Genomic DNA, 27,270 nt, shown 5'->3' with positions numbered 1-27,270 from the left:
TTGTTTTTATTTGTTTACATTTTCTACAGCATTTCTAGTCTTTCCACAAGTTATGATCTTGTATATGTGATAAAACGATTAAATATTTACAAATTTTGCGGTCACTACATAAATTTATATATTTATCGAAAATATGGATAAGGAAATTCATTTGATCGGAAAACCCATGCAAAAAATTTCAGAACGTAAGTTGCCAACAGTGAAAGAGGTTATGAGTTTTTTTTTTTTATCAGCTCAAAGTGTTAAAATGTTCTATCAAACAAAGTGCTAAAAATGCAACTGATCAAGTTATTGAACTATGGAAAAACAACCAGATTCCGACTAGTGGATCAACTAATGTAATACAAAAAATTCTTCGCTATCATAACCGATGGTTGAAATTTCAAAAATCTTTTGTGCGAAAAAAATCATCAGCCCAAAACAAAAATGTAATAATATTTCAGAATGAAATCAAAGTATTATTTGATATTGTAGATCATAAATCAATAAAACTGCTTGATAATGATATTCGTGAACTATAGTCAAATCAAAAAAGTGATACCCGGAAAGAAATTCTTTCAAATAACCTAAATAAATTAAACAGTACTATGAATACGATGGAAGTAGATGAAAGTCGTGAGTATTTACAACATTTAATTATTATAAATTTTAATCAGAATTGAAAATAAATTAAATTGATTATAAATTATGAATAATAAAGTATATTATTGTTTTTCTAATTAATTATATCATAAACACGAAGCCTAGATAGAAGGAGAACGATCGCTATAGGTTTCCTCGCCGTATATGTGTCCTCAAAAATGAGGCAATATCGGGTACAATAATTCTCCACAAGGGCGGCGATACTGTTCGGGAGTTCAGATTTTTATATATGTGTTTTTGTAAACACAAGTAGTGTATAATATTTATTCTGTTATTAGTTATAAATAAAAGTGAAATATGGTTAAATATTGTACTGTGGTGAGTTGTGCGAATAGCAAAAACAATAAAAAAGTAAAAAAAGAATTACAACTACAGAAAAATTCTATGTTTACAGTACCTAAAGTAAGTATAACCTTAAAGCTTTAATTTACTCCGTGTAAAAATATTAATTTGATAATTAAGTAATGTTATTTATTAATTTTCATTCAATTAAACTATATTAAAAATCCAAATAAATATTTAAAAATCGTATGATGCATAAAGTTATAAAAATAATTAATTCCTCTGAAAACGTAAATAGCAGATGTCTTTGAATTTTGTTATGGAAAAAATATTCATGTATAAAAAGAAGCTAAAAAAAATTTTAAATCTCTACTTTTTCCGCTTTTCAAAAAAATTGGGAAGTTCATAACTTCTAGTACCCAGTTGTCAGTCATTTCTCCATTTATTTTGTATATCAATTTTAGTTATAAATAATTTCATACAATGAAGCTTACATATATTGAACTAATTGAAAAATTTACATACTTTCTGTAGGATCCTGAGATAGTCCGAAATTGGAGTCAAATATTAGAACAAGATTTAGATTTTAGTTCATTCATTTGTGATAAGCATTTTGATGAGGAATATATTTTAAGGAAAGATGTGATAAATATCCCTGGTCAAGAACCGTACGTATCTGAGAGGAAAAAATAACTCTCAAACCTGGTGCTATTCCTACATTATTTAAAAATATCAACGAGACGTCACCTTTAATTAATGTGCCACTTGATGAAACTGTAAATGTGAGAGCTGCTGTTAAAATTTTATTAATTTTAATTTCAAATAATTACTATCATGTAATAATTTCAAATGTCATTGAATTTCTTATTTTACAGAAAATTATTGTAGATCTCACAGATGGACGTCAGTTTATTGAAAGTCAGGACTTAGTGGAAGTTGATCAGGTTTTTTTTTTATTTTTATTATTTTTACGATTCAATAAAACTATAATGAAAAAAAAAAGGGCTAAACTAAAGAAATTTTTAACAGATTTCAGTTGATTTACAAATTGATAATTACGTTGTAGAAGCAAATAATATTGTGCAGGTAGGACTAGAAAATTTCATTATATATTATATAGGGTGATGATAATTGACCTGGGAACTTTAAGATATTTGGATAATAATAATTCTAAAATTTCTTCGGTATTTATAATGTTTTCACATTTTTCTAGAACGCACGTATTGATTCGGAGTCATCCAAGTTAAATACTCAATTCTCTATTCATGAATTGGTAAGATCTTTGGAAACTTCTAAGTTACCTAAAAATGGAGCTGGGTTGAGGATCATTTTGATTCCCCTGCTGTCATTCTTTGCCATTTAGATTATAAATCATACGATGTTAAGTTTCGTGTTAAAGTAGATAAAGCTCTGAATATAACAGTAAGAATTTTTTTTATTCGTTGACAATTTTTAGAGAAGGAAATTAATTATTTATTTTTTATAGGTAACGAATGCGAAGAGTAATCAATCAGTGAAAAGTGATTTTATTATATCCAATATAAAGGAATTTTGGAAATTTCTTGAAATATTGGAGATATCACAAATATGTAATGGTAGTGGATTTGACAACCAAAAGTACGTATTATTAAATACAGTCTTGGGCTAATGTTGTTTTTAATGATATACGTTCTATTCGTTTGAAACTACGATACTCATATTGTGATAGGTCATCGGAAGCTTGTACAGTTTTTTTGACAGTTGATGAACAGTATAAAAACAAGCAGGAATATACCGGTGTGACGAATGTAGGCAACTTAGGAAAAAATTACGTAACCAATTATATAGACCTAAAATAGATGCCGATGATCAGAATAAGAAAATGAAACTGGAGCTAAACAATGTGAAGAAGAAATGTACTAGGTTAATTAATAAGGTTTGTTTCTTTTTTACTTAACATACGCCTGCAATCGTTAATTATAATTTCTAAATATAGACATCTCATTGATTATTTAGAGTGTTCGGTTAAAGGAAACAATTGAAGAAGAAAAGCAAAAGTGTGCTAATGCTTCTGAAAGTGCTATTGAAAATGAAATATTACTTATGCCACCAATACAACAGGAAACAGTTAGAGCGTGTTTTGCTGCTGCTAAAGTCAAAAATTCTAGGCAAAGAAGATACACTATTGAGTGGGTATACGAGTGTCTTTTATTAAGAATAAAAAGTGCGGCGGTTTATGAACGACTTAGATCTCGACAAATCTTACCCCTCCCGTGTAAAGATACCCTGCAGAAATACATTCAAAAGTTAGATAGCTCATTCGGTTTTTCTGATGCTCTCTTTGAAACCCTTAAACTTAAAGGCTCTAGAATGGAAGTTAACTTGAAAAGGGGTATTTTTATTTCATTGTTTGTAAACGTGTTGCAGCAGATCGTAGAATTAACAATCGTTAAAAACGTACTTCCTAACTTACAACTAACCACACTATAGCTTTTAATAATAAAACTTTGGTGCTGTAGTTATATTCGTTTTTAACTCGTTCTATTTTGCTATAATTTGCTACTCTGCTTTATTTCAAAATCTATTCTTTCTGCTTCTTTTTAGTTTTCTCATGAGCTTTCTTAATACTTACAATGATAAAAAAATTAACATGACTCAAGAGCCAATTTCTTGAACCAAGAAAACCATTTTGAAGAAAATGATTTTCTTGAGTCAAGAGAATAAATTATTGAGACAAAATAGTTTACTTAAATCAAGAATAATTTCTTGACTCAAGAATTTATTCTCTTCGCTCAAGAAAATCATTTTCTTCAAAATGGTATTCTTGGTTGAAGATTTTAGCTTTTGAGTCAAGTTAATTTTTTTATCAGTGTACAATATCATAACACGAATTATACATATACTGATGAAAAATATTTTTCTCCATTCACTAGGCACTTTACTTCTTGATGAAGTAGCTCTAAGCGAGTGTGTAAAATTAAATCAACGAACAATGAAGTTAGATGGTTTTGTTGATTTAGGTTCTCATACGCCAGAAAAGTATCTTAACACCAGAGCTGATCACGCTTTAGTATTTATGTTTCAACCCTTTGAAGGTGATTGGGTACAAGTGATAGGCTGTTTTCTGAGTCGAAGTGCGACTGTCAGTGACATATTACACAAATTAATAATTGAATGTGTATTACTTCTGGAAAACGCTGGATTTAAAGTTGATGCAGTAACTTGTGATGGAGCTCAATGGAATCGAGGCGCGTGGAAGTTATTTGGCATCGAAGATTATAAATTCAGCTGTCAACATCCACATGATTCAAGTCGGCGTTTATGGTTCATCTCAGATTTTTCTCATTTACTTAAAAATTTCAGAAATAAAATCATGGAATCACCATCATTTTGGGTAAATTTTTGATGAAAATTACTAGATGTCAATTTAATTGTTAGATATTAGCTTGCTTAACCACTATTTATAGACTCCAGATGGTTATGTTTATCGGAAGCATTGGGAGGCTCTTTTAAAAAAATACGAAAATAGTTTCAAGGCTAATTTATCTGTAACGTACAGATTGACACCCGGGCACATAAAACCTGAACAATTCCAAAAAATGAATGTACTTTTGGCAATTGAGGTAAATTAATTTATACTCATGATAGTTAGTTTTTGGCGTAACAAGTTTACTTGTAGTTGTTTTCAAAACGATTAAGAGTGGCTATGGAGCTTTTTGAAGAGAAATGTCCAGAATTAAAAGGTTGTAAATCCACAATTGTTTTTATGGAGAGAGTTGACCGTCTTATAACAGCCATGACTTCAAGAACTCCACGGAATGCTTTACGCCCAGATATTTCATGTAAAATGAGACAGGTATCTTACATATTTTATATAAAAATATTATTCTGTTCAAATATTTTGTAGTGACGTATCAAAGCCTGGACAGGCTGTCCACAAACAATGTTTCACTAATCAAAGTGATAATAAAATTAGAGTTCAATCCATTACTGATGATTAACATGACTAGAGTAAGTAAGTCAATTAAAAAATACTAAAGACTTGAATAACAAGTCTTATAATCAATCTATTAACTGATCTGAATATTTTGCCTGCTTTTTATTTCGCATCAATTACATAGTGCATTTGATTGTATCACTTATGTAACATAAACTACGATTGGAAAGGTGTGATTTGTATGCGTTGTATTTTTATAAAATTTCTCTAAATGTCAAAACAAAAATATTTGTATGTATGTTTATTCATATTCGTAACAAATTAGATGAACTGAGTAACAGGTCCTCTGATAGTTGTATTGACTAACGTAAGCATCCTACCTGTTTTTTATAACGTGTCTCTAGCACAATGCATCTGGTTGTATCATTTTCATCGTATTAACTGTAATGTAGAAGGGGTGTGGTCTTCATACAATATTTTTTTGTTGAGTTTGTTTTTGTTGAATCAATGACATTTTTTTCCATCTATTGCCTTTTTTTCATACTTACCGTTGATTACAAAAAAAAAGAATATAAATACGTTAATTTATTTTCTGTGATTTAACAAAACCGTTTACTCTTATTTACTCAAGCTTTCTTTTCGGTAGGCTATCGTTGAGTTTATTCAATACCTTCGAGAGTGGGAACAAAAGTCAATTGAAGAAAAAGAAAAATATATAAATATTTGAAAAAGCATTTAGATGAAGACCAGCTACCTGGGAAATTTGATTTCGCAATTACTTCAAGTACACTAAGTGGGTTAAAAATTTCGCTTGGAGCAACTCTAGAACTAGTAGAATTTTTACACACTGAATGTAATTATGATTATCTAATGACTATACGTCTTACCCAAGATGCATTGGAGGTAATGACTTTGAACTTAATATTTATTTTCTCTTTTTCTTTCGAACTATTTCTTAGCCGTTAGTTGAGGTATGTACTAACTAAATTCTTATTTTCAGAAATTTTTTGGGATTATGCGAAGTGCCTGCGGATGTAACGATCATCCAGACGTTATGTTATTTGGTCAAGTTTATCGTTTGCTTTGTTCTTATTCTTTGGCGACTCCACCAAAAGGTTCGAATGTTACTGCTGGGGAACTATTGCAATCCTTGATGCAGACAAAAGATTCCTTGGCTTTAGCTTCTACTCCTAAAAACGAATGGCTGAAAAAACTTGATGATATTGTAGAAGAGGGTATTTGTGACATTTCTGAAGAACGAAGTGATAATGGTACTGGTGAGGATGAAAATGTATCTAAAAATCACCTAGAAGATGATTCCATGTTTACTGGACAAGTTTATGTTGATCGTAGACCATTCGAAAGTCTTGTTGATACGACAGATGATGATGATGAAGATCAAACTGACCAAATCCACGAAGTTCATAGTCGAAAGCCGTTTGAAAGCTTGGTTGATGATAGTGATGACGAGGACAATAATATCAATAACAACAACAACAATGATAATAAGGACGAATATGAATACCATCCAGATCAGGAATACACCGTGGCGTTTCAAGATCCTCATCATGATCATGATTACGATGTCGTGAAATCGAGTGATGAAATTGTCGCGTACATTGCTGGCTACATGGTAAGAAAGACCAGTCGCTATACAAAATGTTTCACGTGTATTGAGACATTACAATCGGCTAATAAAGCAGCAAGTGGTAGAGATAAATTTATTGAGTTAATGAGTGACGGTGGATTGATCTTCCCTAGCGAAAATCTATTTTTACTTATTAAAAGTCTTGAGGAAGACGTACTAACTATTGTCGGCACAAAAACTATCAAGTGCAATACGATGCATCAAATTCTTGATAGAATATCGTTAAGAAAGTCTCTTCCTACACTTGGGTGCCCCGATCACTCTAAACAGTTGATAATGAAAATAATTAATTATTTTATAGCTATGCGGGGAAATTTTTTGGCTAAATTGTTTAACAAAAACCTAAATCAACGAAAGTTATTAACAAGAAAATATCGTAAAACTGCAAAGTTAATGTAATTAATCAATATTATGTTATTTTATTATTTTTCTAATGTTTATCTCAAAAATAAAATATAGATCATTTTATAAGTCGTATTTTTTTCGCTATTATTCAACTATTTTATTATTTTACGTTAATTAATCGATTTATATCCTTACAGCTCATCAGGTAATCTACAATTATACATTTTTCAGCTTCTTTTAATTATCAATTTAATTTTTAGATGATTTTTTAACTTAACTGCTGAATTAAAAATCTTATTAATTCCATTTTGATCATTTATCATTTTATTTCATGAGTAAATAGGTTGATTTTTTTATATTTTTTAGTGTCATTCTTTTCAATATTTAATTTCCTGATATCATCATTTGTCATTCTATTTCCATTAGTTTAGAAATTATTATCTAATTAATAGATATAATTGTCAATTATTTCCGATTTAAATCAGTAATACATTTATTTAAAAAATCTGAATTGTCTAACCGTTGCGCTCTCTAGCGGCAGTATAAATCATCTGATCATGCTTCATATCTGTAGACACATTCCTAACACTGCGATCGTTCTCCTTCTATCTAGGCTTCGTGATCATAAATGTCAATATGTTCATAGATGATAAATAAAAAACTCTTTGTGTTCCTTATTTGATGTCAAAATGAATGAGTTCCATATTTTTGCTTCCATTAATTAAATAACAACGCTTATTTTAGATTTGAATCAACCCTCAACCAGCCATGAGATTGTTCGAAGTGAGGAATCAGAGTCATCTTCAACCCTTACATCAAGTCAAGCTACAAATTTCGGTTCAGATTTAGAGTATGTGCCTCAAATACCGACAACACGAGCAAAAATAAATATTCTAAATATTCTAACGCCAGGGCTTATCTCAGCACTCGACAGAGCTAATGTTAGTAGTAGAAATGCGATGTTCATTATTGCTCCAGTTCTTCCAAGTGTTGGTGTTAATGTAGAAGATACAACTCTTAGTTATCGAACAATTCAACGAACTCGCATGCTCTTACGAAAAGACATTGCTATAGGACTAAAAGATAACTTCAAAGCTCATGATAAATATGTCGTGCATTGGGATGGGAAAATACTGAATGACATTTCTGAATCGAAATTTGTGGATCATTTACCGATTATTTTGACTGCTTTTGGTACTGAGCAGTTACTTGGAGTTCCAAAATGAATAGTGGATCGGCAGAAAATCAAACAGCAACCATCTTGTCAACGTTAAATCAATGGGGTATTATTAGTTACATCAAGGCGATGTGTTTTGACACGACTGCGGTTAATACGGGTAACTAATCAATGATAAAATATTTAAAAGAAAATTTTATTTTCATCGTTCTAGTTGAATTGTTTTCATACATTAATTAAATTTTCGACACGTGCCCATTAGTTATAATCCTTTATTTATTTATAGATTTTAAATATGCGTTACAATTTTTATTAAATACAGAACTTAAAGTGTAATTATCTATTTTTACTATACAGAAATCCATCATGGTACATGTAAAGAAATTGAAAAGGTCTTAGGAAAAGAATTAATTTGGTTACCATGTCGCCATCATATTTATGAGATCATTTTAAGGAGTGCATTCGAAGTCTATTGGCCAGTATCATCCGGACCAAATGTTCCAATATTTGGCAGATTCAAAAGTTTTGGGACACATTCGATAAAACGAAGTATAAATCTGGTGTTGAAGATAGTATTGTTGCTAATATTATTACGAATGAAAAAAATAATCTATCTTCATTTATTAAGCGATACTTACAGGTATTATTTAAATACAATTTTAAGTGTAGAGGATAATTTTTGATTTTTACGAATAATTGATTACTTTTGGTAGTTATCGCAACCCCGAGATGACTATAAAGAAATATTGGAATTGTCATTAATTTTTCTGGGAGAAATGCCACGAGAGCAAGTTTTCTTCAAGCGTCCTGGTGCAGTTCATCATGCAAGATGGATGGCAAAGGCAATTTATTGCCTAAAAATGTTTATTTTTAGAGATGAATTTGACCTTTCTAAGAAAGAATCGGATGGTCTTCGACAATTTTGTATTTTCATAGTTATGGTGTATGTAAAAGCTTGGTTTTCATCAACTGCTGCGACTTCTGCTGCTAATCACGACTTAGAGTTTATGAAAAATTTAATTGAGTACAGTAAAATTAATTCTTTAATTTCCTTGGCTACATGTGAAAAAATGACTTCACATTTATGGTACTTAAGTGATGGACTTGCTATTTTATCACTTTTTGATGATACCGTTCCATTAAACATAAAGAAGAATATTGTCGAAGCTGTTAAGACTCGCGAAGGTACAGATTCTAAAGCAAGAAGATTTATTATTGATAGAAAAATTTACATTTAATTCTGCAAAAAATATAAGTGACTTTGCTTCTGAGAAGTCATTAAAACTTTTTGAGATCTTTGATCTGCCGTATGATTTTCTTGACAAAAATATTGATTTATGGTCTACTGATGAGAGTTATAATGAAAATAAAGAATTTTTCGCACAATTGAAAGTTGTTAATGATCTGGCAGAGCGAGGTGTCGCATTAGTAAGTGAATATAACCAATGCTTAACGAAAGACGATGAGCAATTTCAATTTTTATTGCAAGTTGTGAAAGAGCATCGAAAAAACTACCCTACTTGCAACAAAAATTGTTTGAAAATAAATAGCTCAGTTGAAAATTGAAATAAAAACTTTCTTATAACTAATTGGACATTTTTTTCTCTAAACTGAAATCATAATATATTTATAATGAAAACTTTGCTTTTTTATTGATAAATGATTAACTAAGCGATAAATAATGTACAATTTATTTTTTTAAATGTAGATAAAAATACTTACACATAAAAAAAGCTTGAAAAACATTTTGAAGTTTCTCAGTTGATGAAAAAAATTTTTTTCATGTAAATTTTCTCAAAACTGATAGATTAAATTGAAATTTTTCGATTATTTAATCAAAAACTCTTAAAATCGATATACATGAAAGTTTGATGATGAATATCTTTTGAACGATTAATTTAATCGCCAAAACATAAGATACCATTTTTATAGAGCAGTTAATTTGCTACAAAAATTTTTATTGCCCATTCAATAATAGCCATTTCTTGTCGAGTTATAAAATTCATAAACAAAAGTGACATTTGACTTAAAATAATCAATCTTAAATCTTCAATATTAGTGAAATGGTGAGGTTTACGGAAAAAACATAAGATACCTTTTTGTAGAACATTAAATTTCCTACAAAATTCTTAAAAAAATTTTTTCTGTACGACCAATTAATGATGAGGAATGAATTTTTTTCTATTGGACTGAGAAAAAAATGAAAAACTGCGACGCTGAGGATCTTCCTATTAAAATTAAGAGTTCATATTTGGTGAGAATTTTTTTAAGGTGCCTAGTAACCCATTTTTACGTATTAATTGTAAAAAAAAAAATAGTTGATTTTTTTGACCCACCCTAATATATATATATATATAAACTTTTGAACAAACTACATTTTCCGAATCAGCTCGAAAAACTGAGTCAGAAAATGGCTAAATTTTTTAAAAGTTGCGCCATGAGGACGGCTGCAATAGTTAGATTTTTATGAAATCTACTAAAAATTATGTAGCAATACGAACGTTTTGTATCATATGTATTTTGATCAGACGAAACAAGATCGATATAAATTCACAGTAGGTATACTGAAGTGTAAACATGACAGGTCCGTTCTAAAAATTCTTTGGATTTAATCTAAAAATATTTTGGAGTAACTCAAAATTCATAAAGGAGTTGCTAAGAAAATAATTAAAGTTCACTCTGCAACAATTTGTATTCACTTTGGTTCTACTCTGGTTTTATTCTTTATCTACTCTCATTCCATTTTGATTCCAATCGAATTTTATTCAGGTTGCATTCTGATTCAACTCCGACGCCATTTTGGTTTTATTCTGGCTCCACTCCACATCCACTCTGGTCTCACTCGATAACCAATCTAGACCCGCTTCGGGTCCACTATGAATTCATTCTGTATCGATCGTGAATCCACTGTGTATCCACTTTGGTTTCATTCTGGCTCCACTATAGTTTCACTGAATAACCAATCTGGCTCCGCTTTCGCTTCACGTTGATTCCATTCTGTATCGATCTTGAATTTTCTATGTGTTCACTATGGGTTCACTATGTATTCAATTTGTATTCACTCTGTATTCACTATGTATTCACTCTGTATTCACTCTGAATACAGTCTGGTTTCAATCTGTATCCAATCTGGTTTCACTCTGAAAAAAAGGCACAAAACCACTCTGGAAACACTCTGGATCTAGTATGATTCCACTCTGACTCTGGAATCAGAGTGGTTCCAGAGTGGACTCGCAGTCGCAAGGGTCTTGTTTATCAAGGAGTATCAAAAAAAATACTGACTTCGTGGACGAAAGGATGGCGACTAAATGATAAAAAATTACTTAAATTAAGTCACAAAATGACTGAAAATCAATATTATTATTATAATTATTATGAGTATTACATAACAACAATAATAATTTAACAATTAATATTAATAAATTTATAGCATGAATAAATAATATTTATTAATTTATAATAATAATATTCTGCAAATTTTCTGTATGAAATCAGAAAGAGCTCTCAATTCTGACTACTATAAGTACTCTTTTATTTGAAGTCATAAAGAGCTCTTAATTCGGATTTCTGCAAGACATCTTATTTTTGAACTCAAAAAGACTTCCTAATTCTAACTTCTGTAAGCACTCTTTTTTTTTGAACTCAGAAAAAAGATCTCTTTGAGAATATTTGTGAAAGTCTTATATTACTATTAAAGTGGCGCATTCGACGTCCTCAAGACGTCTTAGAGACACCATTCCGTTAAAAATTACGACGTCCAAATCTTAAATAGGAGTTCATCAAGAACCTCTAAAGACATCATATTGTTTACTGGGTAGTACATTACGATGTAAGGGACTCGCTTCGCTCGTGCATTAACTTCACGCGGTTCAATAATCAGCCACTTAAATACTGTGTAACGAATAACTATTTTATAGTACAAGTGACCTAAATCCACTCTTTAAATCAAAGAATTTCAGATTAACTGAAAATTTAGTAATTACAAAGACAAAAATAATGTTAGAGCAAGCAAAGCAGCAACGCTTTGTCTTTTTTTTTCTTTTTCTGTAAGCGATTTAACAAAAGACGACTGTTTCTATAGCTGTCATAATATTTATGTTTGTTTGTCATTTTTATGATTTCTAACGCATTAAAATATCGATTAAAATTTATGTAATAACTATTGAGTATAATGAGCAGCTCAGAAAGTGAATCAAACGACGATGGTGGTAATATTGTTTCAAACGATATTAGAGAAATTGCTAAAAATGTAACATTAGATTTGTTGCCTGCAAAATCTAAAAGGCTTAAGTGGCACGTTACAATTTGTTTAAAAAGTGGTGTAAAGGCAAAACTATAATTCTTTTTGTGAGGACGTTTTATTAGCCTATTTTGCTCATCTGTCGAAAAGCTATGCACCATCTACTTTATGGGCTACTTATTCTATGTTAAAATGTGCTATAAATACATTAAATAAAATAGATATCGGGCAGTATAAACGGTTAATGTTGTTTCTGAAAAAAAAAAATCTACAGGACATCGATCAAAAAAATCCCAAGATTTTTCTAAAGAAAATGTGAATAAGTTTTTAAATGAAGCACTCGATGAAGTTTATTTAGGCTATAAGGTAAGTAATAAGACTCATCTTTGAAATTACCGATTCACTGATTAATTTTAATGACTTATTTGTTATTATATATTTCAGGCACTTTTAATTTTTGGAATAACTGGTGTACTCAAAAGAACAGAATTTATAAACTTAACGGTCGATGATGTCAGAAATTTGGATGAATCTGTGCTGTTTATTGAAATTGATGAAACTAAAAATAATGTACCAAGGTCATTCACGATAACAGGAGAGTTTTATAATATTTGTATAAAGTATATGCAATCAGACCAACCCTCATTAAAAAAAAAAAATTAGAAAAAGTTCAAAATTTAATTTTTAATCATTTTGAATACTTTCTAATCCTTCAAATCCTTTTTTAAACTATCTCTTATTGGCATTTAACATGTGAGATCCTTTCTAATTCTTTTTTTTAATAAGGGAAAAGTAAATACAACCAAAAGATTCTTCTTAAAATATACTAATGGTAAATGTGTCAACCAACCAATTGGAGTTTATAAAATCCCTAAAATAGCAAAAGAAATAGCTGCCTATCTAAATTTGCCAAATCCTGAAGGATTTACTGGTCACGCCTTCCGCAGAACTTCTGCAACGTTGTTAGTTGATGCATGGAAATCTAGTGGAGTTGCTTTTGGATACGTTGCTGACTCTTTAAATAATAAAAAAAAAAAATTTGTGAGCAGATTAGCGATGGAATTAAATGATATAACCGAGTTAATCATCCAATTCCTACTTCTAGCTCAGTGATGAATCCAGAAATTACAATAGTATCGGAACAAACTCCATCTACTCGTCCATGTTCAAATGTTCATTAAATGCAGAAAATGAAGACACCTTAGGATAAAAATTAAAGTCTCAACCTCAAGATTTATTTCAAAAGAATCAAATGCGCAACGAGATTCGATTTAAAGAAATTTTCTAATATCCAGTAGTTGGTTTGTACGTTGAGGATTCGGCGAACATGGATACAAAACCACCTTATGTTTTTAATAATTGTACAATTACTTTTCATGGGAATAATAGTAATTGTATATATTTTGAATTATTGTACTGTAAAAAATGCAGTTCAGTCTAAAATTGTATAAAAATTCAAATAATTGTTTATCATGTATTTTTATACATCTCTCGTTATATTATTTTAATGTTCTAATTATAATTTCAAGTATTCTAATTAATGTTACTAATTTTATTAATACGATAATTGTTCTGTGTTTATAATTGATGTACTTTATAATGTTACAATAAATAACTAATTAAATTGTTTTAATGTTACAGAATATTTTCAACGTTATAATAATACACTGTAAAAAATCCGGAGTGAATCGGGAGTGAATTTCACTCCCATTTCACTCTCATCACTCGGAGTTCCGGAGTGAAGTAATTAATCACTACGCGTAGGTAGTGAATCCGGAGTTTTTGTTTGCGGAGTGATTCCGGATTTCACTCCGAAAAACATCCGCGTTCGGAGTTTTTAAAAAAAATAAAATAAGGATGAATTTTCGTTCTACAAAAAAATCTCAAAATTAATTTACTATAAATGATTTATTATAAATCAACAAATAATAATAATAATAATAATAATAATAATAATAATAATAATAATAATCTATATTATTAAAAGAATAAGTAAAATTTTGTGGCCAGTGTATTTATATGATGAAATGGGTTTTTATGGTTAAATTTGGTATCGTTGGAAAAGTCTTGACTTGGAGTTGTGCCTTTTCATGGTTTCATATTATTCTCACCAATAGCCAATTTATTATGATAAGTATTTACTATTTAGACTGCAGTCGAAAATACTCTATCTCTCGATACATAATTAAGAAATGACCTTGCATCTCGTGAGCTATTAACATTTTTAAAGATATAAGCTCACCCCGACATTACACTCATCGAGACCTTTCATTTGAGTACCCACATCAATTTTTCATATATTTATATATATTATATATATGTATTTATGAAAAATATATCAAAAATGCATGTGGGTACTCAAATGAAAGCTCTTAATGAGTGTAACATCAGGATGAGCGTATATCTTTAACAACGTCAATAGTTAAAAAAGTACAGTACAATTCTAACAAAAATCATTATTTAATAAAGCAAAATTTTATCTAATTATAATTAATTTATGAAAAAAAATTATAAAAACATTATAATAATAATTAAAATTAAATATTATTAAAAATAATAAATTAAATTTTTAATAATTAAATATAAAAAGGGTTTATAAAAATATTTTCTTTACAAAAATTTATTTATTTCTAAATTCATTTATTTTGGGAGTGAATGCGGAGTGAATTTTATTATTAATCAAAATTAACTCCTTCTCGGAGTAAAGATCACTCCCGCTGGGAGTGAATCAATTAAAAATCATTCACTCTGCGTTCACTCCGCGTTTACTCCGCGTTCACTCCGCAAATTTTTTACAGTGTAGATAAAAAATCTATACTTAAACTATATCGACATTTGAACTAATTTATTAAGCGCTAATTTCAGTCAGTATATATGTTAATACTTTTTTGACAGCTCAAGTTAACCATAAATATGAAAATTTATTATTTTCTGATGCTTTTTTAGTTAATTACATAATATTTTTTCTTTTTCTTCATATTTTGATGCATAAAAATATCTTTTCTAAGCTTATTATTGTCTATAAACTATTCGTGAAATAAGTAAACGCGTGAATTAAGTAAAGTACAGAATGCAATAATCCGCTAGTTAAGTCCCACGTGAAGATAATTTAAATGTGGTTTTAAGTCACCGTGTACTATAAAGATTATTTTTAATGTTATTATTGACTATGTTACATAAAATAATTCTTATTGAAATATATTTTGTGTGCTTGACAAATTATTTGACTTAGTATTAGTACACTCATATAAACCTGTAAGTTCGATATAAAAAAAATCAATTTCAGTTTACACTGTAGGGTAAAGTCCAGTAGTTGACCGGTGTTATGTCCAAAAAATTTGGAAAATGGTTGACCCTAAAGACCATCCCTGCAACTTTCCGCTAAGTTCAGTTATTACGCGCTTGAAATTTTGCCGCTTTTGCGATGTTTTTGAGCTCTTCGAGTTCAAAAATATATTGCCATATTTTGAGCTCTCCAAGCTCAAAAATAGGCTGTTTGATACTTTTGAGCTCTTCGAGCCCAAAAGTCTAATAAAAGTTCGATGAAAATCGATTTTTTTCATTTTCAAACTGCTATAACTTTTAATTTAGTAAACCAAGTTTCAAGCGGTTTGCAGCAATCGATGCAGTTTTTTAAGTAATATGAACAATATGTTGACATAAATTGATCAGATGTAAAATTTTAAAGTTTTTTGTTAAAAAATTCCATTTTTTCGATTTTTTCGATTTCTTTCGTTCACGATATCTCACGAACGAATGAACCGATTTTGACGCGGTTGGCGGTAGTCCACGTCGTTTTAGAAGGCTAAGAGCTGATTAGTTTTTAGAATCGATCGATAAAGCCATTTAAAAGTTATTCTAAAAAAACTACTTTAAGAAAAATTTTTTTTGCAGTTTTTTTGAGATTTCTTGGAATCTACTGGTCCGAATCGGTTCAAATTTTAAGGAAATCTAAGTTTGGTGATGAGTTCAAAAGTTATAAGAGGGTCACACACACACACACACACACACACACACACACACACACACATCGTGACACCCTCTCGAGAACCCTCGAAATGGCTTCCTAGGACCTTAAACCCTCGAGATCTATTGAAAACTCGATTTTTGCAAAACGGAGTAAAACCAATAACTTCCCGATTTTTGAAAATTTTTAATTTTCTTAGCGGGAAGTTAAAAATATAATTTCATAATTCGGTAGCTGGACTAACGGAGGTTCAGATAACAGATGAATTTCCTGGGAGAGGGCCCCTTGAATAAGTCAACCGACCTCGGAAATAATAATATAGACTCCACTTACTATTGCGAATCTTGAATCCAACGATGATTCTTTCCTTGATTGTACGTTATATCTTCCGCTGCTTGGCTGCCTTCCTTTGGTTGAACTGGCGGTTAAATGTTGTAAGGTTTCTTTATTTATAAATGATAGAACACTTCGATTCAGGTTTTTAGTTTATATTTAGTTAATGGCCCTATGGGGTATTTACGTTTTTATTTACACTTATCGCTTAGTAACAATATGAAATAATAGTTGAAAATATGAGTTCGAGACCGGAGTCACGACGCCGGCAAACAAAATTTTGCCGTTAATAATTCACAAAAGAACAATATAATTTGAATGGGACCAGGTCACCAGAACTGTGGAACTCTCGATTATCGTAATACGAATCGTAGCTCGAAGAATCACAATCACAGAAGTCGAAAATATCGATAAGGAATTCGAAATTGATAATAAGAGAAAGGTGACTAATTAATTTAATAATTGAAGTCTGCCTATACGTAACGGAGTGTAGGACTCACCCGGGCTCTAAGGCAGAACTGTTACCTTGTAAGTGAGTTGACGACTTATGGTGTTCACGGTTTTTATCACCTCGGTCGCGATTTACAAGAGGGGCTACTAATTAACCAATTGGTTTCTTTTGATGAGGCGACAAAGCGTGATGATGTGTATTCTTTTGCCACGATTGAGTTGTCGCGCAGTGCGGGTGGTTATTCCCTAAATATGCAAGCGATGTACTTTTCAGTGGGAATGGGAGGCCCTGTATTATAGACGGTATGCTGGATATAACAGCATTCCCCCCGAAATGAAAGGTGCTAACAGCATCTTTTCTTTCGCAAATTCGGGCGTACTATTTTGACGAAAAGTTCATGCTTGCTTACAACTTTGTATAAATATTTTTGGATGACATAAATTTTGATATCGAAATACTAAGTACGTGTTCGCCCATTACATGAAAATATAAAAAAAAAATCTTATTATTATTATTTTTTTACCAATCTGATGTGTTACAATTTATTCTATATCTTTCGGTTCTCATAGTTATATCATAATTTTGTAATGAAATGTGAAATTATGACTTAATTCTATGACTCTACAAATCCAGAGAAAAATTCTGCCCACGTTGCTGAGTTTACAAAATCCCATGTTGATTAACTAGTAGCAGCGTTACTTCCAGTTATACTGTAGTTCTCACAATGATAGTAACCCTTACTGACTCAACCTGGCATTACGTCAAGAACTAAAAAAAAAAAAAAAAAAAACATACTCTTGCTGATTATAAATTAATGAAATCGAATAATGGTTCGATTGATATTCTGGACAATATGCTTGGACAAGAGGTGACGACGTTTCTCCCGGTGAATGTTTGTTCTACATGAATTTCCTTCCCCCCTCCCTTTTTCCAAAATATCGTTAACAACTGATGGCGAATCATATAACCAGGCCCCGTTTGAATACGTTCAAGGTTGGCAAATGAGTTTTAACGCATTCGAGAACGGGTTATCGTTCGGTTGGCTGTTTGCAATCTCAATGACAATCTCAATAACAAGAAGTCCTATGAGGGTGATTCTCTGTAAGGATGTTTTTTGCTGTCCCGGGCATTTTTTTATTAGAAAAATTGTTATTTTGTTACTAAAAAAAATTTACTACGAAAGTAAAAAAATAATTCTATTTGGAGCATTGAAAACTAAAATGAAATAAATTTTGGTTTTTTTGCTAAAAATTCGTCAACCACCGAAGTAACAGTCCCCTCGGCTGTCCTTATTCCAAAATTGAAACTTAATTAGATAACTAACAATTTTCTATATAAAATTATAGATTTTTATAAATATAGAAAATTAATTTGTTTAACTAAATTCATTGAAACAAAAAAATTTATGAATATAATATTTGTAATTAATTTCTGTTTATTGCATATTTAACTTTTTGTAATTTTGTCATTCGGCTTGCTGCCTTGGCATTTAAATTGAATAAATAACAAAAACAATAAAATAAATAAAAGTTACCATTTTACTTTGTAAATATTGACGTTACTTGTATTATAAATTTAGTAACTGTATTTTATACTTTTTACATATCATAAGATCATTTTTTAGGTACGAAATGATATAAATATCAACGTCAAAATTCTTAATTATTATTATTATACTTTAACTTTTTCGATATTCACATAGCGAATATCACTGTTTGAAATAGTCGTATTTTCTTTCATGTAAATAATAAATTGTAGCATTTAAATGATAAATATTACACAGTGATTATTAAAATCACGATTTTACTGTTTGAAATGGTAATTTTTAGTAGTTGATCATTACTTATTATAAATCAACTATTATTAACTAGTTTACTTTTTTTTCGTGTAAAGGTAGGTATATTCTACGTTTTCAGATTTTCTTTCATTTTCGACAAAATTACATTGTTTAGGTAAAGTTTCTTGTTATACCATTTCACTAAAACTTTTTTAATTTTGAAAAAAGTCATTTGTTTTATTATAGAAATAAATTTTAAAATTTTTGATAACATAGAAGTGAACAAAGTTGCTACAACTTAAACTTTAGATTAAAAAAATTTTCGAGCTGATTGATAATAAAATTTTGACCAGTTGATTCCTATTTTGAATTATGCTCAATTTGTTTCATTTCATGTGGGCAAGAAACATATAATAATTTATAAATCTAATACTTAAGTATTAATTAAATTCATAAAAATTACACTTATTACATTTATAATTGTACAAATATCTATTATTAATACATAAAAAGCACTAAATATCTATCATCACTATTTTTTAAATTGTTTTTTTTTGTCTATTATATTTGCAAATCATTTTCCTAAAATATTCAAATTTGATTATGCACCCGCGTAAAAATGATGTTAACAATGATCTGCACTGCGGCTACTAGTTTGTAATATACACCCATAAGTCACTGTGTTTTGAAGTTCAACAACCACTTGGAAGATGTCACCCATGCGCAATGAGAGGAACAACAGTAATAGATGAACACATCTAATAAAAAACGTAGTCAGTTTCAATAGATTCTCAATTCTCAATTTTTTTTTTTACTCCTTCAACAAAGTCTCTTTTTTCTGAAGTTAGATAGAGCTTTAGTCACACGATAATAACAATAGTAATAATTATAATAATTAAAATAATAATAATAGTATCAATAATGATAATGATGATAATAATAACAATGTCTACAGAATAAGTCGTTTACTAGTGGTTCATAAGCAAAGCAATATAAAAAAGCAGTAATGGCGACACTTCTCAAAACTATCACTGTTTTTACTATGCCGATTCATATGAAAATGTAATTTAATAAACTATTAACTATAATCAATCCAGGTATATATATACATATATTTTAAACAATTATTCGATCATACTGTTTTCTATTTAACAATTGTTTTGATTAATTTATTCATCTGACCCAAGTATAAATGAAGTGTGATGATTTTTATTTAGCCACAATTCAAATTGTAATAAATATAGATTAATTAACTGTTAAATTATTATCAATAAATTAATGACGTATTTAATAGATAACTTCTGTAATGGATAAATTAGCAAAATACTTATATTATCTTGATGCATAGGGTTTACTACAAGTTGAGTGCCTGTTTGGCAATGGAAATGAATGAAAGAAATCAACGGTATAAAGTGAAGACATGGACATCAGATATAATTATTATTGCGATGATAATTATTTGCTGACAAGGCCGACCACCGATAAATCGTAGTGATCGGTGAGTCAGGTGAATAACATCCAAGATTTATATCTAAGTGATGAGCGAGACTCGGCATCATCTTCGTTCCGTTTCGGATTTGTACGCGGCTGATGAAATAGAAGTATTACTTCTAGAGGAAATACGTGATTTAGAACCACCACCATCAGCTTATTCACGACCTGAGGATATACAAGACTTCGAAATTGGTAAGTATTTTTTTTTATTTTTTTAATGATTCTTGCACTATGAAAATTTATTTATTAACTATAAACTGTATGATTATAGCAGGAAGTAGGACAGGGGGAGCAATTAGCTCCCAATCGTCTGAGTTGGATTCTCCTGGAGTCCACTCAACTGTTCATTCGTGGGACTCTCACGCTAATTACCATGGCCCTTATGGAATACATCCACATGGCTCTTCCTCAAATGCACTGCCATGGCTTGATTCTAACCATTTGGTTCTTTACTGCGATGTACAGGGTCATCTCAAAACGTCAACAGGTTTCATCAGACTTTTATTGCTCGTACGTTCTTATTTATTTTATTGAAACACAATAAATATGATATTGTTTGTTAGTTGCTAATTTTTAATTACCAATTCTTTTTTCTTTTCAGATAACATCAGTAGCATGCCTGACAACACTATGTAGCTCAGGTACTGCCAATGTCAGTCTCTTTATGCTGCCTCTTGTCGGACGATTGAGATTTATCATTTTCGTAGCAGTTTTTTGTTTATTAGTCACCACTGTGCTCCTCTTCCTTGACATTTCACATATTATATATATGTTTCCGTTCAACTGGGCCAAGTTGGTGAGCATAAAATAAAAATAAATAAACTATCTATTATTTTAGCCACTATAAACTCAAAAAGGCTTTATAGTCACTAAAATGATTTTAATTAAACATTTTACTCTTATTACAAATGTGCAATTAATATTTTTTATATTCATTAAAATCAATTTTTTTCTAAATGTTTCAATCACCCAGATTAATAAACATGTATTGTAGATTAAGTTATAATCGTCTGTCGATCATAAATTTGTAATTTTATTTCTCATATATAGAAAATAAAAATACTATTTATGGCTTTTTTTATGCTTTATTTATCGTATTTAAAAAATACTAGTACTCTTATATCAAATTTTAAAATATTAGAGAATAATTTTTATGGAGTCCAAAATAAAAACTTGAAATTTAAATAATTGTTTCTTATTTAATTTCAGAATTTTTGGTTATTCACCAGTATTGGAGTATCATATATTATAGGATGTTGTTTACTGGGTTTGTCGATATGGGAGTATCATTTAAGTGGTTGGGTACCACATCGCACTCGTTCTCAACTCACAGCAGCTGCAGCATTAGCTTTATCTTGTGGATTTATCGCTTTTACCCTTTCATGGCGCCATGGACGTAAAGGCATCAGTTGTAAGCCATCATTTTCGCATGAAAACTCTCAAAGCCAGCTTTATAAACCTGTTGAATCTTCATCTTCAGGCGTAAGTTCTTAATTAGTTTTAAAAAAATACATATATAACGATTATTTTATTAAACTCATTAATATTAATATCATTGAAATGTAGCTTACATCAAAGGATAGAGGTCCAAAACAACCACCACCATGGATCACTAAAAATCAACGTTCTAAAAAAAATGTAGACACTGAATCAATTGCAACAAGCAAAGGCAATGGTAATTGTGATGAATATAAGCCCGGTGTAAGTAGAAAAGATCACTGGGCATCTGCAAGACAACATTTTTTACCACAAGATGATGAAATGCAAATGCAATCTCAGAACCAAGCTCATATAATGCAACGAGATGAAAGTGATCTTGAACGAAAACGTCGAAAAAGGAGAGATGATAGAGATGATCGATCAAGTGGTAATAATGCTGAAAATCGTAAAGCTGATAATAGTGTAAATAAACCACGAAGAGTGCCACAGAAATTACCTCTACAAACAATTGAGAGACCACAGCCACGTAAAAATGATGTTATAACTTCGGGAAAAACATCGAAAACCAGTACTAATAGCGATCTTCAGAATTATGTTGCTGCAACAGTAAAAGCGTGGGAGCTTGAGGCTGCTAAAGACTCAGAACAAGCTAAAGCAATGAAAGCTTCATTACTTGAAGCTTCTATGTGGTCAAAACAGTGGCAACAACCACCTGATAATGTTCAACCTTGTTCAAGTAAAACTATTGACCCATATTCGTTTGCTTAATACTCATTAAAGTGAATTCAATTACACGTCGAATGAACTGCCATGTATCGATAAATATATATATATATATATATAAATGTATATATATATATATATATATATATATATATATATATATATATATATATATATATATATATATATATATATATATATATATATATATATATATGTATATATTTATTGTGTGTGTATATATATGCGTGTGTGTACGCGTGTGTGTGTCTGTGTAAATTTAGGAGCAGCGAACGTTTCAATTTTTTGCTGTAAAAACTAAAAACAAATATTCGTTTCAATACGATTTTCAAAAGTCAGACTTTTAGTTAAGGTACCAACGTATTACGTTATAAAAATAATTTTCCAATGGATGTCTAAGTGTATGAATATTAAAACATTCCTATTCTAAATTTTTTTTTGAATATTTCAATAACTTTAAATTCTTTACTTAAATTTAAATGGTTTTGGCGGCAATAAATAAAATTTATCATAATTATAATTTTATATTTATTCTATAAATATTTTTAAAAAGTGTGTGAAAAATAAAATTTTTATTAAATTATTTTTCTTTTAAAAGCATCTAATTAAATATATATTGTCAGATACTAATAATGATAACTTTTTGTAATTGTCCCGAAAATCATTTTAAATGGTTATTTAATTCATTGTAACATCGCGAACATGAAGATTGAAAAAAAAAATTTTTTTTACCTAACTCTGATTTTTGATATACTATGAAGTTTATATCATATAAGAACATTAAATTTAAAAATTAATTTAATTGATCAATTTTTGTTAATTAATTCAAATAAATTAATTCTTTAATTCTTAAAGAAAAAAAATGTCCGTAGGCGTGATGAATTAACATCAACCATTCAAATGTACAGGTATTCGAAGTTGTATTTATATAAAATAAATGAATAAACTATCCATCGTAAAAAATTACAATGAGGGTTTAATTCAATTTTTTTTAATGTATAATTGAACAGTGGTTTACATATTACTTTACTCAATTCTTAAATTTAAGAAATTATTAAGGAAACGGAAAGCATTGTTGAGCAAATACACCTGTTAACACGTTTCACGACACATTTTCTAACTATACTATGGAAGATTTGTTGGTTTAGAAAATTCAATAATCTTATTAACAAGTCATTATATCCCTCAACTTAAAAATCAAGTTCATCTTTTATTTGTAGTAAGCTAAAAAAAAAAATAACATTGATAATCATTTTAATGACTCAAATTTCATGATAGTTGAAGCTATAAAAAAAGTAATAATAATTAATAACGTAATTATTAAGTTGTAAAAATCAAAATTCTTCACCTCACGAATTATTTATAATAGAATGAGTGTTGGATTTATTATTGGGCAATATAATACAAAAAATATTCAATCGTATCTCAAGCCTGTCTAATGGCATTATCTTTTTAAATTATTTTATTATTTTCTAATATTATAATTTAAAAAAAAATTACTAATGAAATTTTGTTATAAAGCTTACTCTACCTCATATAAAGAGTCGTGTAACAATTCCAATCCGACTGTTAAATAATAATCTTACTATTTATTTCTTCATTTTTATCATAGTCTACATATAGTGACTTAATTAAATGTTCAAGTAAAATTATAATTATTTTGAACTTTATGAACAGTAGAATTTAAGTAGTTAGGTATATTTTACTCTTTATATAATACAAATTTGTTTTTCTCGATTTTTGTACACTCTATATTACTTTTTCATTTTATGCAATACTTTTTGGTCGTTAGCAGACTCTTTCCTATGATTATATCAATAAATTACATTATATTACATATGCATATTATAAATGGTTTATGATAGCTGAAATAAGAAAAAAAGTTATTCTGATACCCATTTTATCCAAATGTCTAGAAAACAACATTCGATTATTGTTTCATATTTAGATGTTATTATTTTTTTTTTTTTTATTATTGAACACTTTAAAAATAGTAAAACTTTCTTTGAACAGTAGTGTTTACTTTCATTATAATACAAAGTTTTACCAAAGGAAAAAAATTAGAAAAATTTTTTTCAAAAGTTATGGAAAATTAAAAATTTCAGTATTTTTCCAGTATTTCTAGTTTATTTTTGAATATCTCGAAAACTACTGACGCTATATAAAAGGCCACTCAGCAGCCGAAATAGACGTATATTTCTCAAAGTAACTAAAAACTTGCAGAATCGTGGAAATTAATGCAATATAGTAAAATTCCATCAAATAGTCGTAAATGTGTAGGACATGATCAAAATTAAGACGTATTTTATGGGCTTCTAGATGCATTATATAGAAATATCATAATCTATCAAATCCATAAATTATTTCTGGAAGAATCTACAAAAATACTATTTTTTGAAATTAAAGAAATTGCTAAACTAACTGATTGATTTGGCTCATCTTCGAACTTGACCTCGAAAATCACACATATACATATATATACACTTTTGAACTATATTATCAGTTTCCTGACTCAGTCTAATAAGCTGAGTCTAAAAATTGTAAAATTTTCCAATAGTTCCTTTGTGAGGACAAATGCAATAGTGAGATTTCTATGAAATCTATTAAAAAGTGCTTGGGTTAGTTTTAAAGAGGATTCTTGGGACTATAAAAAAGAGATTTTGAAAATGTGTTATAAAAATAAAATAATAACTAAAACTAAATTATTGTTTTAATATTGTTATGCCATAGATTTAATTTTTAAAGCTCAAAATACTGACAATACTAAGTATCTGGATAAGTCAACTTTATTAAGAATTTGCAAAAAAAAAAATTTTTATTTTTTTTTTTTTAAATTTAAAATTTTATATTTAAAAAATAACAGTTCTGATGATTTTAAGATATTTTAAGATTACCCAAACGTCACATAAAAAACTGTTGACTTTTTCGTAAATTTTTTATTTAACAAGAAGTCAAAAATTAATAATTGTCAAGTTAAATTCAACGAAATATTACCAAAAAAATTTTTGTGCTGCTTGATAATTATAATTTTTCATTATGAGTTTATATAATATAGTAAAATAAGATTTTTATTATAATAATTTTCATGAGTAAAATATATAATCTAACGATTCCTTTGTAGTTTATCTTCAATAACTTGTAATTACTAAAAATTGCACTCCAGTGAAACTTATATTGTTTATAATATTGTTATTAAAATCATCGATTATATGAAATCTACCTTCCATCTTGGCGGATGCCAAATTACCTTACTTGTAGCTATAATAGGATTAATGATATTTCAAAAATTTTTTAATTAAATTCAAAAAATGAAAAATCGTGAAATTTTGTAGAACTTTTGAAAACAATTTTTAACTTCCCGCTAAGAAAATCAAAGATTTTAAAAAATTGGGAAGTTATTGTTTTCACCCCGTTTTGCAAAAATCGAGTTTTCATCAGATCTCGACGTTTTAAGGCCGCTTATAACTTTTGAACGACTGAACCGATCAGAACCTTCCAAACGGCGTTTTGAAGAGTTCCTTCAAACTTAGATTTCCTGTGAATTTGAATCGATTCGGATCGATAGATTTTGAGAAATCGAAAAAAAAAAATAGGAAAAAAATTTTTTTTGAAAGTGGTATTTTTGGAATAACTTTTAAACAGCTGTATCGATCAACTCCAAAAACTAATTCGCTTGTGAGCTTGAAAAATCACGTCGATCGTCGCTAATCCGGTCAAAATCGGTTGATTCGTTCAGGAGATATTGTGAACGAAAGAAAACCGAAAAAAGTATTTTTTTTTTTACATAACTTCGACATTTCTTTTCGGATCGATTTTGATAAAATAAAATAATAGTTAGAGCTCAAAAACCGCGTCGATCGTCGGCAAAAGAACGTGAAAATCGGTTAATTGGTTTGAGAGATATCGTCAACGAAATATTTGAAAAAAAGTGTTTTTTTACCATAACTCCGACATTTTTTGGAATAACCTTCAAACAGCTCTACCGATCAATTCCAAAAACTAATCAGCTTTTATCATGAAAAAACCACACCGATTGACGCCAAGTCGGTCAAAATCGATCGATTCGTACGAGAAATATCGCGAAAAAAAGAAAATCGAAAAAATTGTTTTTTCGGAGTTACCCTAAAATTACTAATTTGATCAATTCAAAATCAAAAATTCGTTAGGAGACTGAAAAAACCGCATCGAATGCCGCCAACCGTGTGAAAATCGGTTGATTCATTCAAAAGTTATTGCGGTTTGAAAATTAAAAAAATAGTGTGTTCTATGAAACTTTTATTAGACTTTTGAGCTCGAAGAGCTCAAAAGCATAGAAAAGCTATCTCTTTGAGCTCGGAGAGCTCAGAATAACACATAAATTGTATTTTTGAGTTTGAAAACCCGAAAACATCATCAGTGCAATTTTAAGCGCCTAGCTATGGATTTAGAGGGAAGTTACAGGGATGGCCTTCAGGGTTAAACGTTTTCCTAATTTTTTTGTGATTAACACTGCAGCGCTGTTACATCGGTGATACAGGTTTTTCGTATTTTTTATTCACAACAATAGTTCATCGATATAATTAACAGTTATTTTTTTCTGGAGTAAATAACATGTAATTAAAAAGAAAGCTGATTAAATTTTTAAGCAGGAAGTTAATCGCCATCGTCTGAAAGATACGCAGAAGAATTCATTTTTAAGAACATACTTTGTAGCTAATTTATAATCTACAAGTGTTTGGGGATAAATATGTACTGTGTGGATCATTATTTTTAAGTCTATAAATAATGTATGAGTTTATGTAGACTTTTAAGTACGTAAAGCGATTATATATATA

General features: G+C 29.3%; 4 protein-coding genes across 5 annotated transcripts; all 4 read left to right on the top strand.

The window, feature by feature from the left end:
• The first annotated feature begins 35 nt into the window (after nt 1-35).
• Nucleotides 36-8,059, top strand: LOC141525675 (uncharacterized). Its single transcript, XM_074240235.1, has 2 exons — nt 36-615; nt 7,578-8,059. Exons 1-2 carry the CDS (start codon nt 588-590, stop codon nt 8,057-8,059), a joined length of 510 nt encoding a protein of 169 aa, XP_074096336.1. The 5' UTR covers nt 36-587.
• Nucleotides 4,422-6,959, top strand: LOC141525790 (uncharacterized). The gene is made up of 5 exons (XM_074240419.1): nt 4,422-4,526; nt 4,583-4,745; nt 4,811-4,914; nt 5,487-5,743; nt 5,841-6,959. The coding sequence occupies exons 4-5, from the start codon at nt 5,711-5,713 to the stop codon at nt 6,885-6,887; spliced, it is 1,080 nt and encodes a 359-aa protein (XP_074096520.1). The 5' UTR covers nt 4,422-4,526; nt 4,583-4,745; nt 4,811-4,914; nt 5,487-5,710; the 3' UTR covers nt 6,888-6,959.
• On the top strand, nt 8,056-9,234 carry LOC141525791 (uncharacterized). Its single transcript, XM_074240420.1, has 3 exons — nt 8,056-8,170; nt 8,368-8,650; nt 8,724-9,234. The coding sequence occupies exons 1-3, from the start codon at nt 8,056-8,058 to the stop codon at nt 8,770-8,772; spliced, it is 447 nt and encodes a 148-aa protein (XP_074096521.1). The 3' UTR covers nt 8,773-9,234.
• Nucleotides 9,235-19,520: 10,286 nt separating this feature from the next.
• LOC141525737 (uncharacterized) lies at nt 19,521-23,425 on the top strand. 2 transcript variants are annotated; one of them, XM_074240335.1, is made up of 6 exons: nt 19,521-19,875; nt 20,127-20,464; nt 20,547-20,782; nt 20,874-21,068; nt 21,482-21,754; nt 21,839-23,425. In XM_074240335.1, the coding sequence occupies exons 2-6, from the start codon at nt 20,317-20,319 to the stop codon at nt 22,478-22,480; spliced, it is 1,494 nt and encodes a 497-aa protein (XP_074096436.1). In that variant the 5' UTR covers nt 19,521-19,875; nt 20,127-20,316; the 3' UTR covers nt 22,481-23,425. The 2 variants fall into 2 exon arrangements, with proteins under 2 accessions (XP_074096436.1, XP_074096434.1); XM_074240333.1 differs by having other exon boundaries at nt 19,528-19,875; nt 20,544-20,782.
• Nucleotides 23,426-27,270: the final 3,845 nt, after the last annotated feature.

The sequence above is a fragment of the Cotesia typhae genome, unplaced genomic scaffold, assembly GCF_013202065.1.
Source record: "Cotesia typhae breed Kobodo isofemale line unplaced genomic scaffold, CoteBio_Ctyphae contig_27, whole genome shotgun sequence".
Lineage (NCBI taxonomy): Eukaryota > Metazoa > Arthropoda > Insecta > Hymenoptera > Braconidae > Cotesia > Cotesia typhae.
Note: the sequence above shows the minus strand (reverse complement) of the source record. Positions and strands in the feature narration are given on the sequence as shown.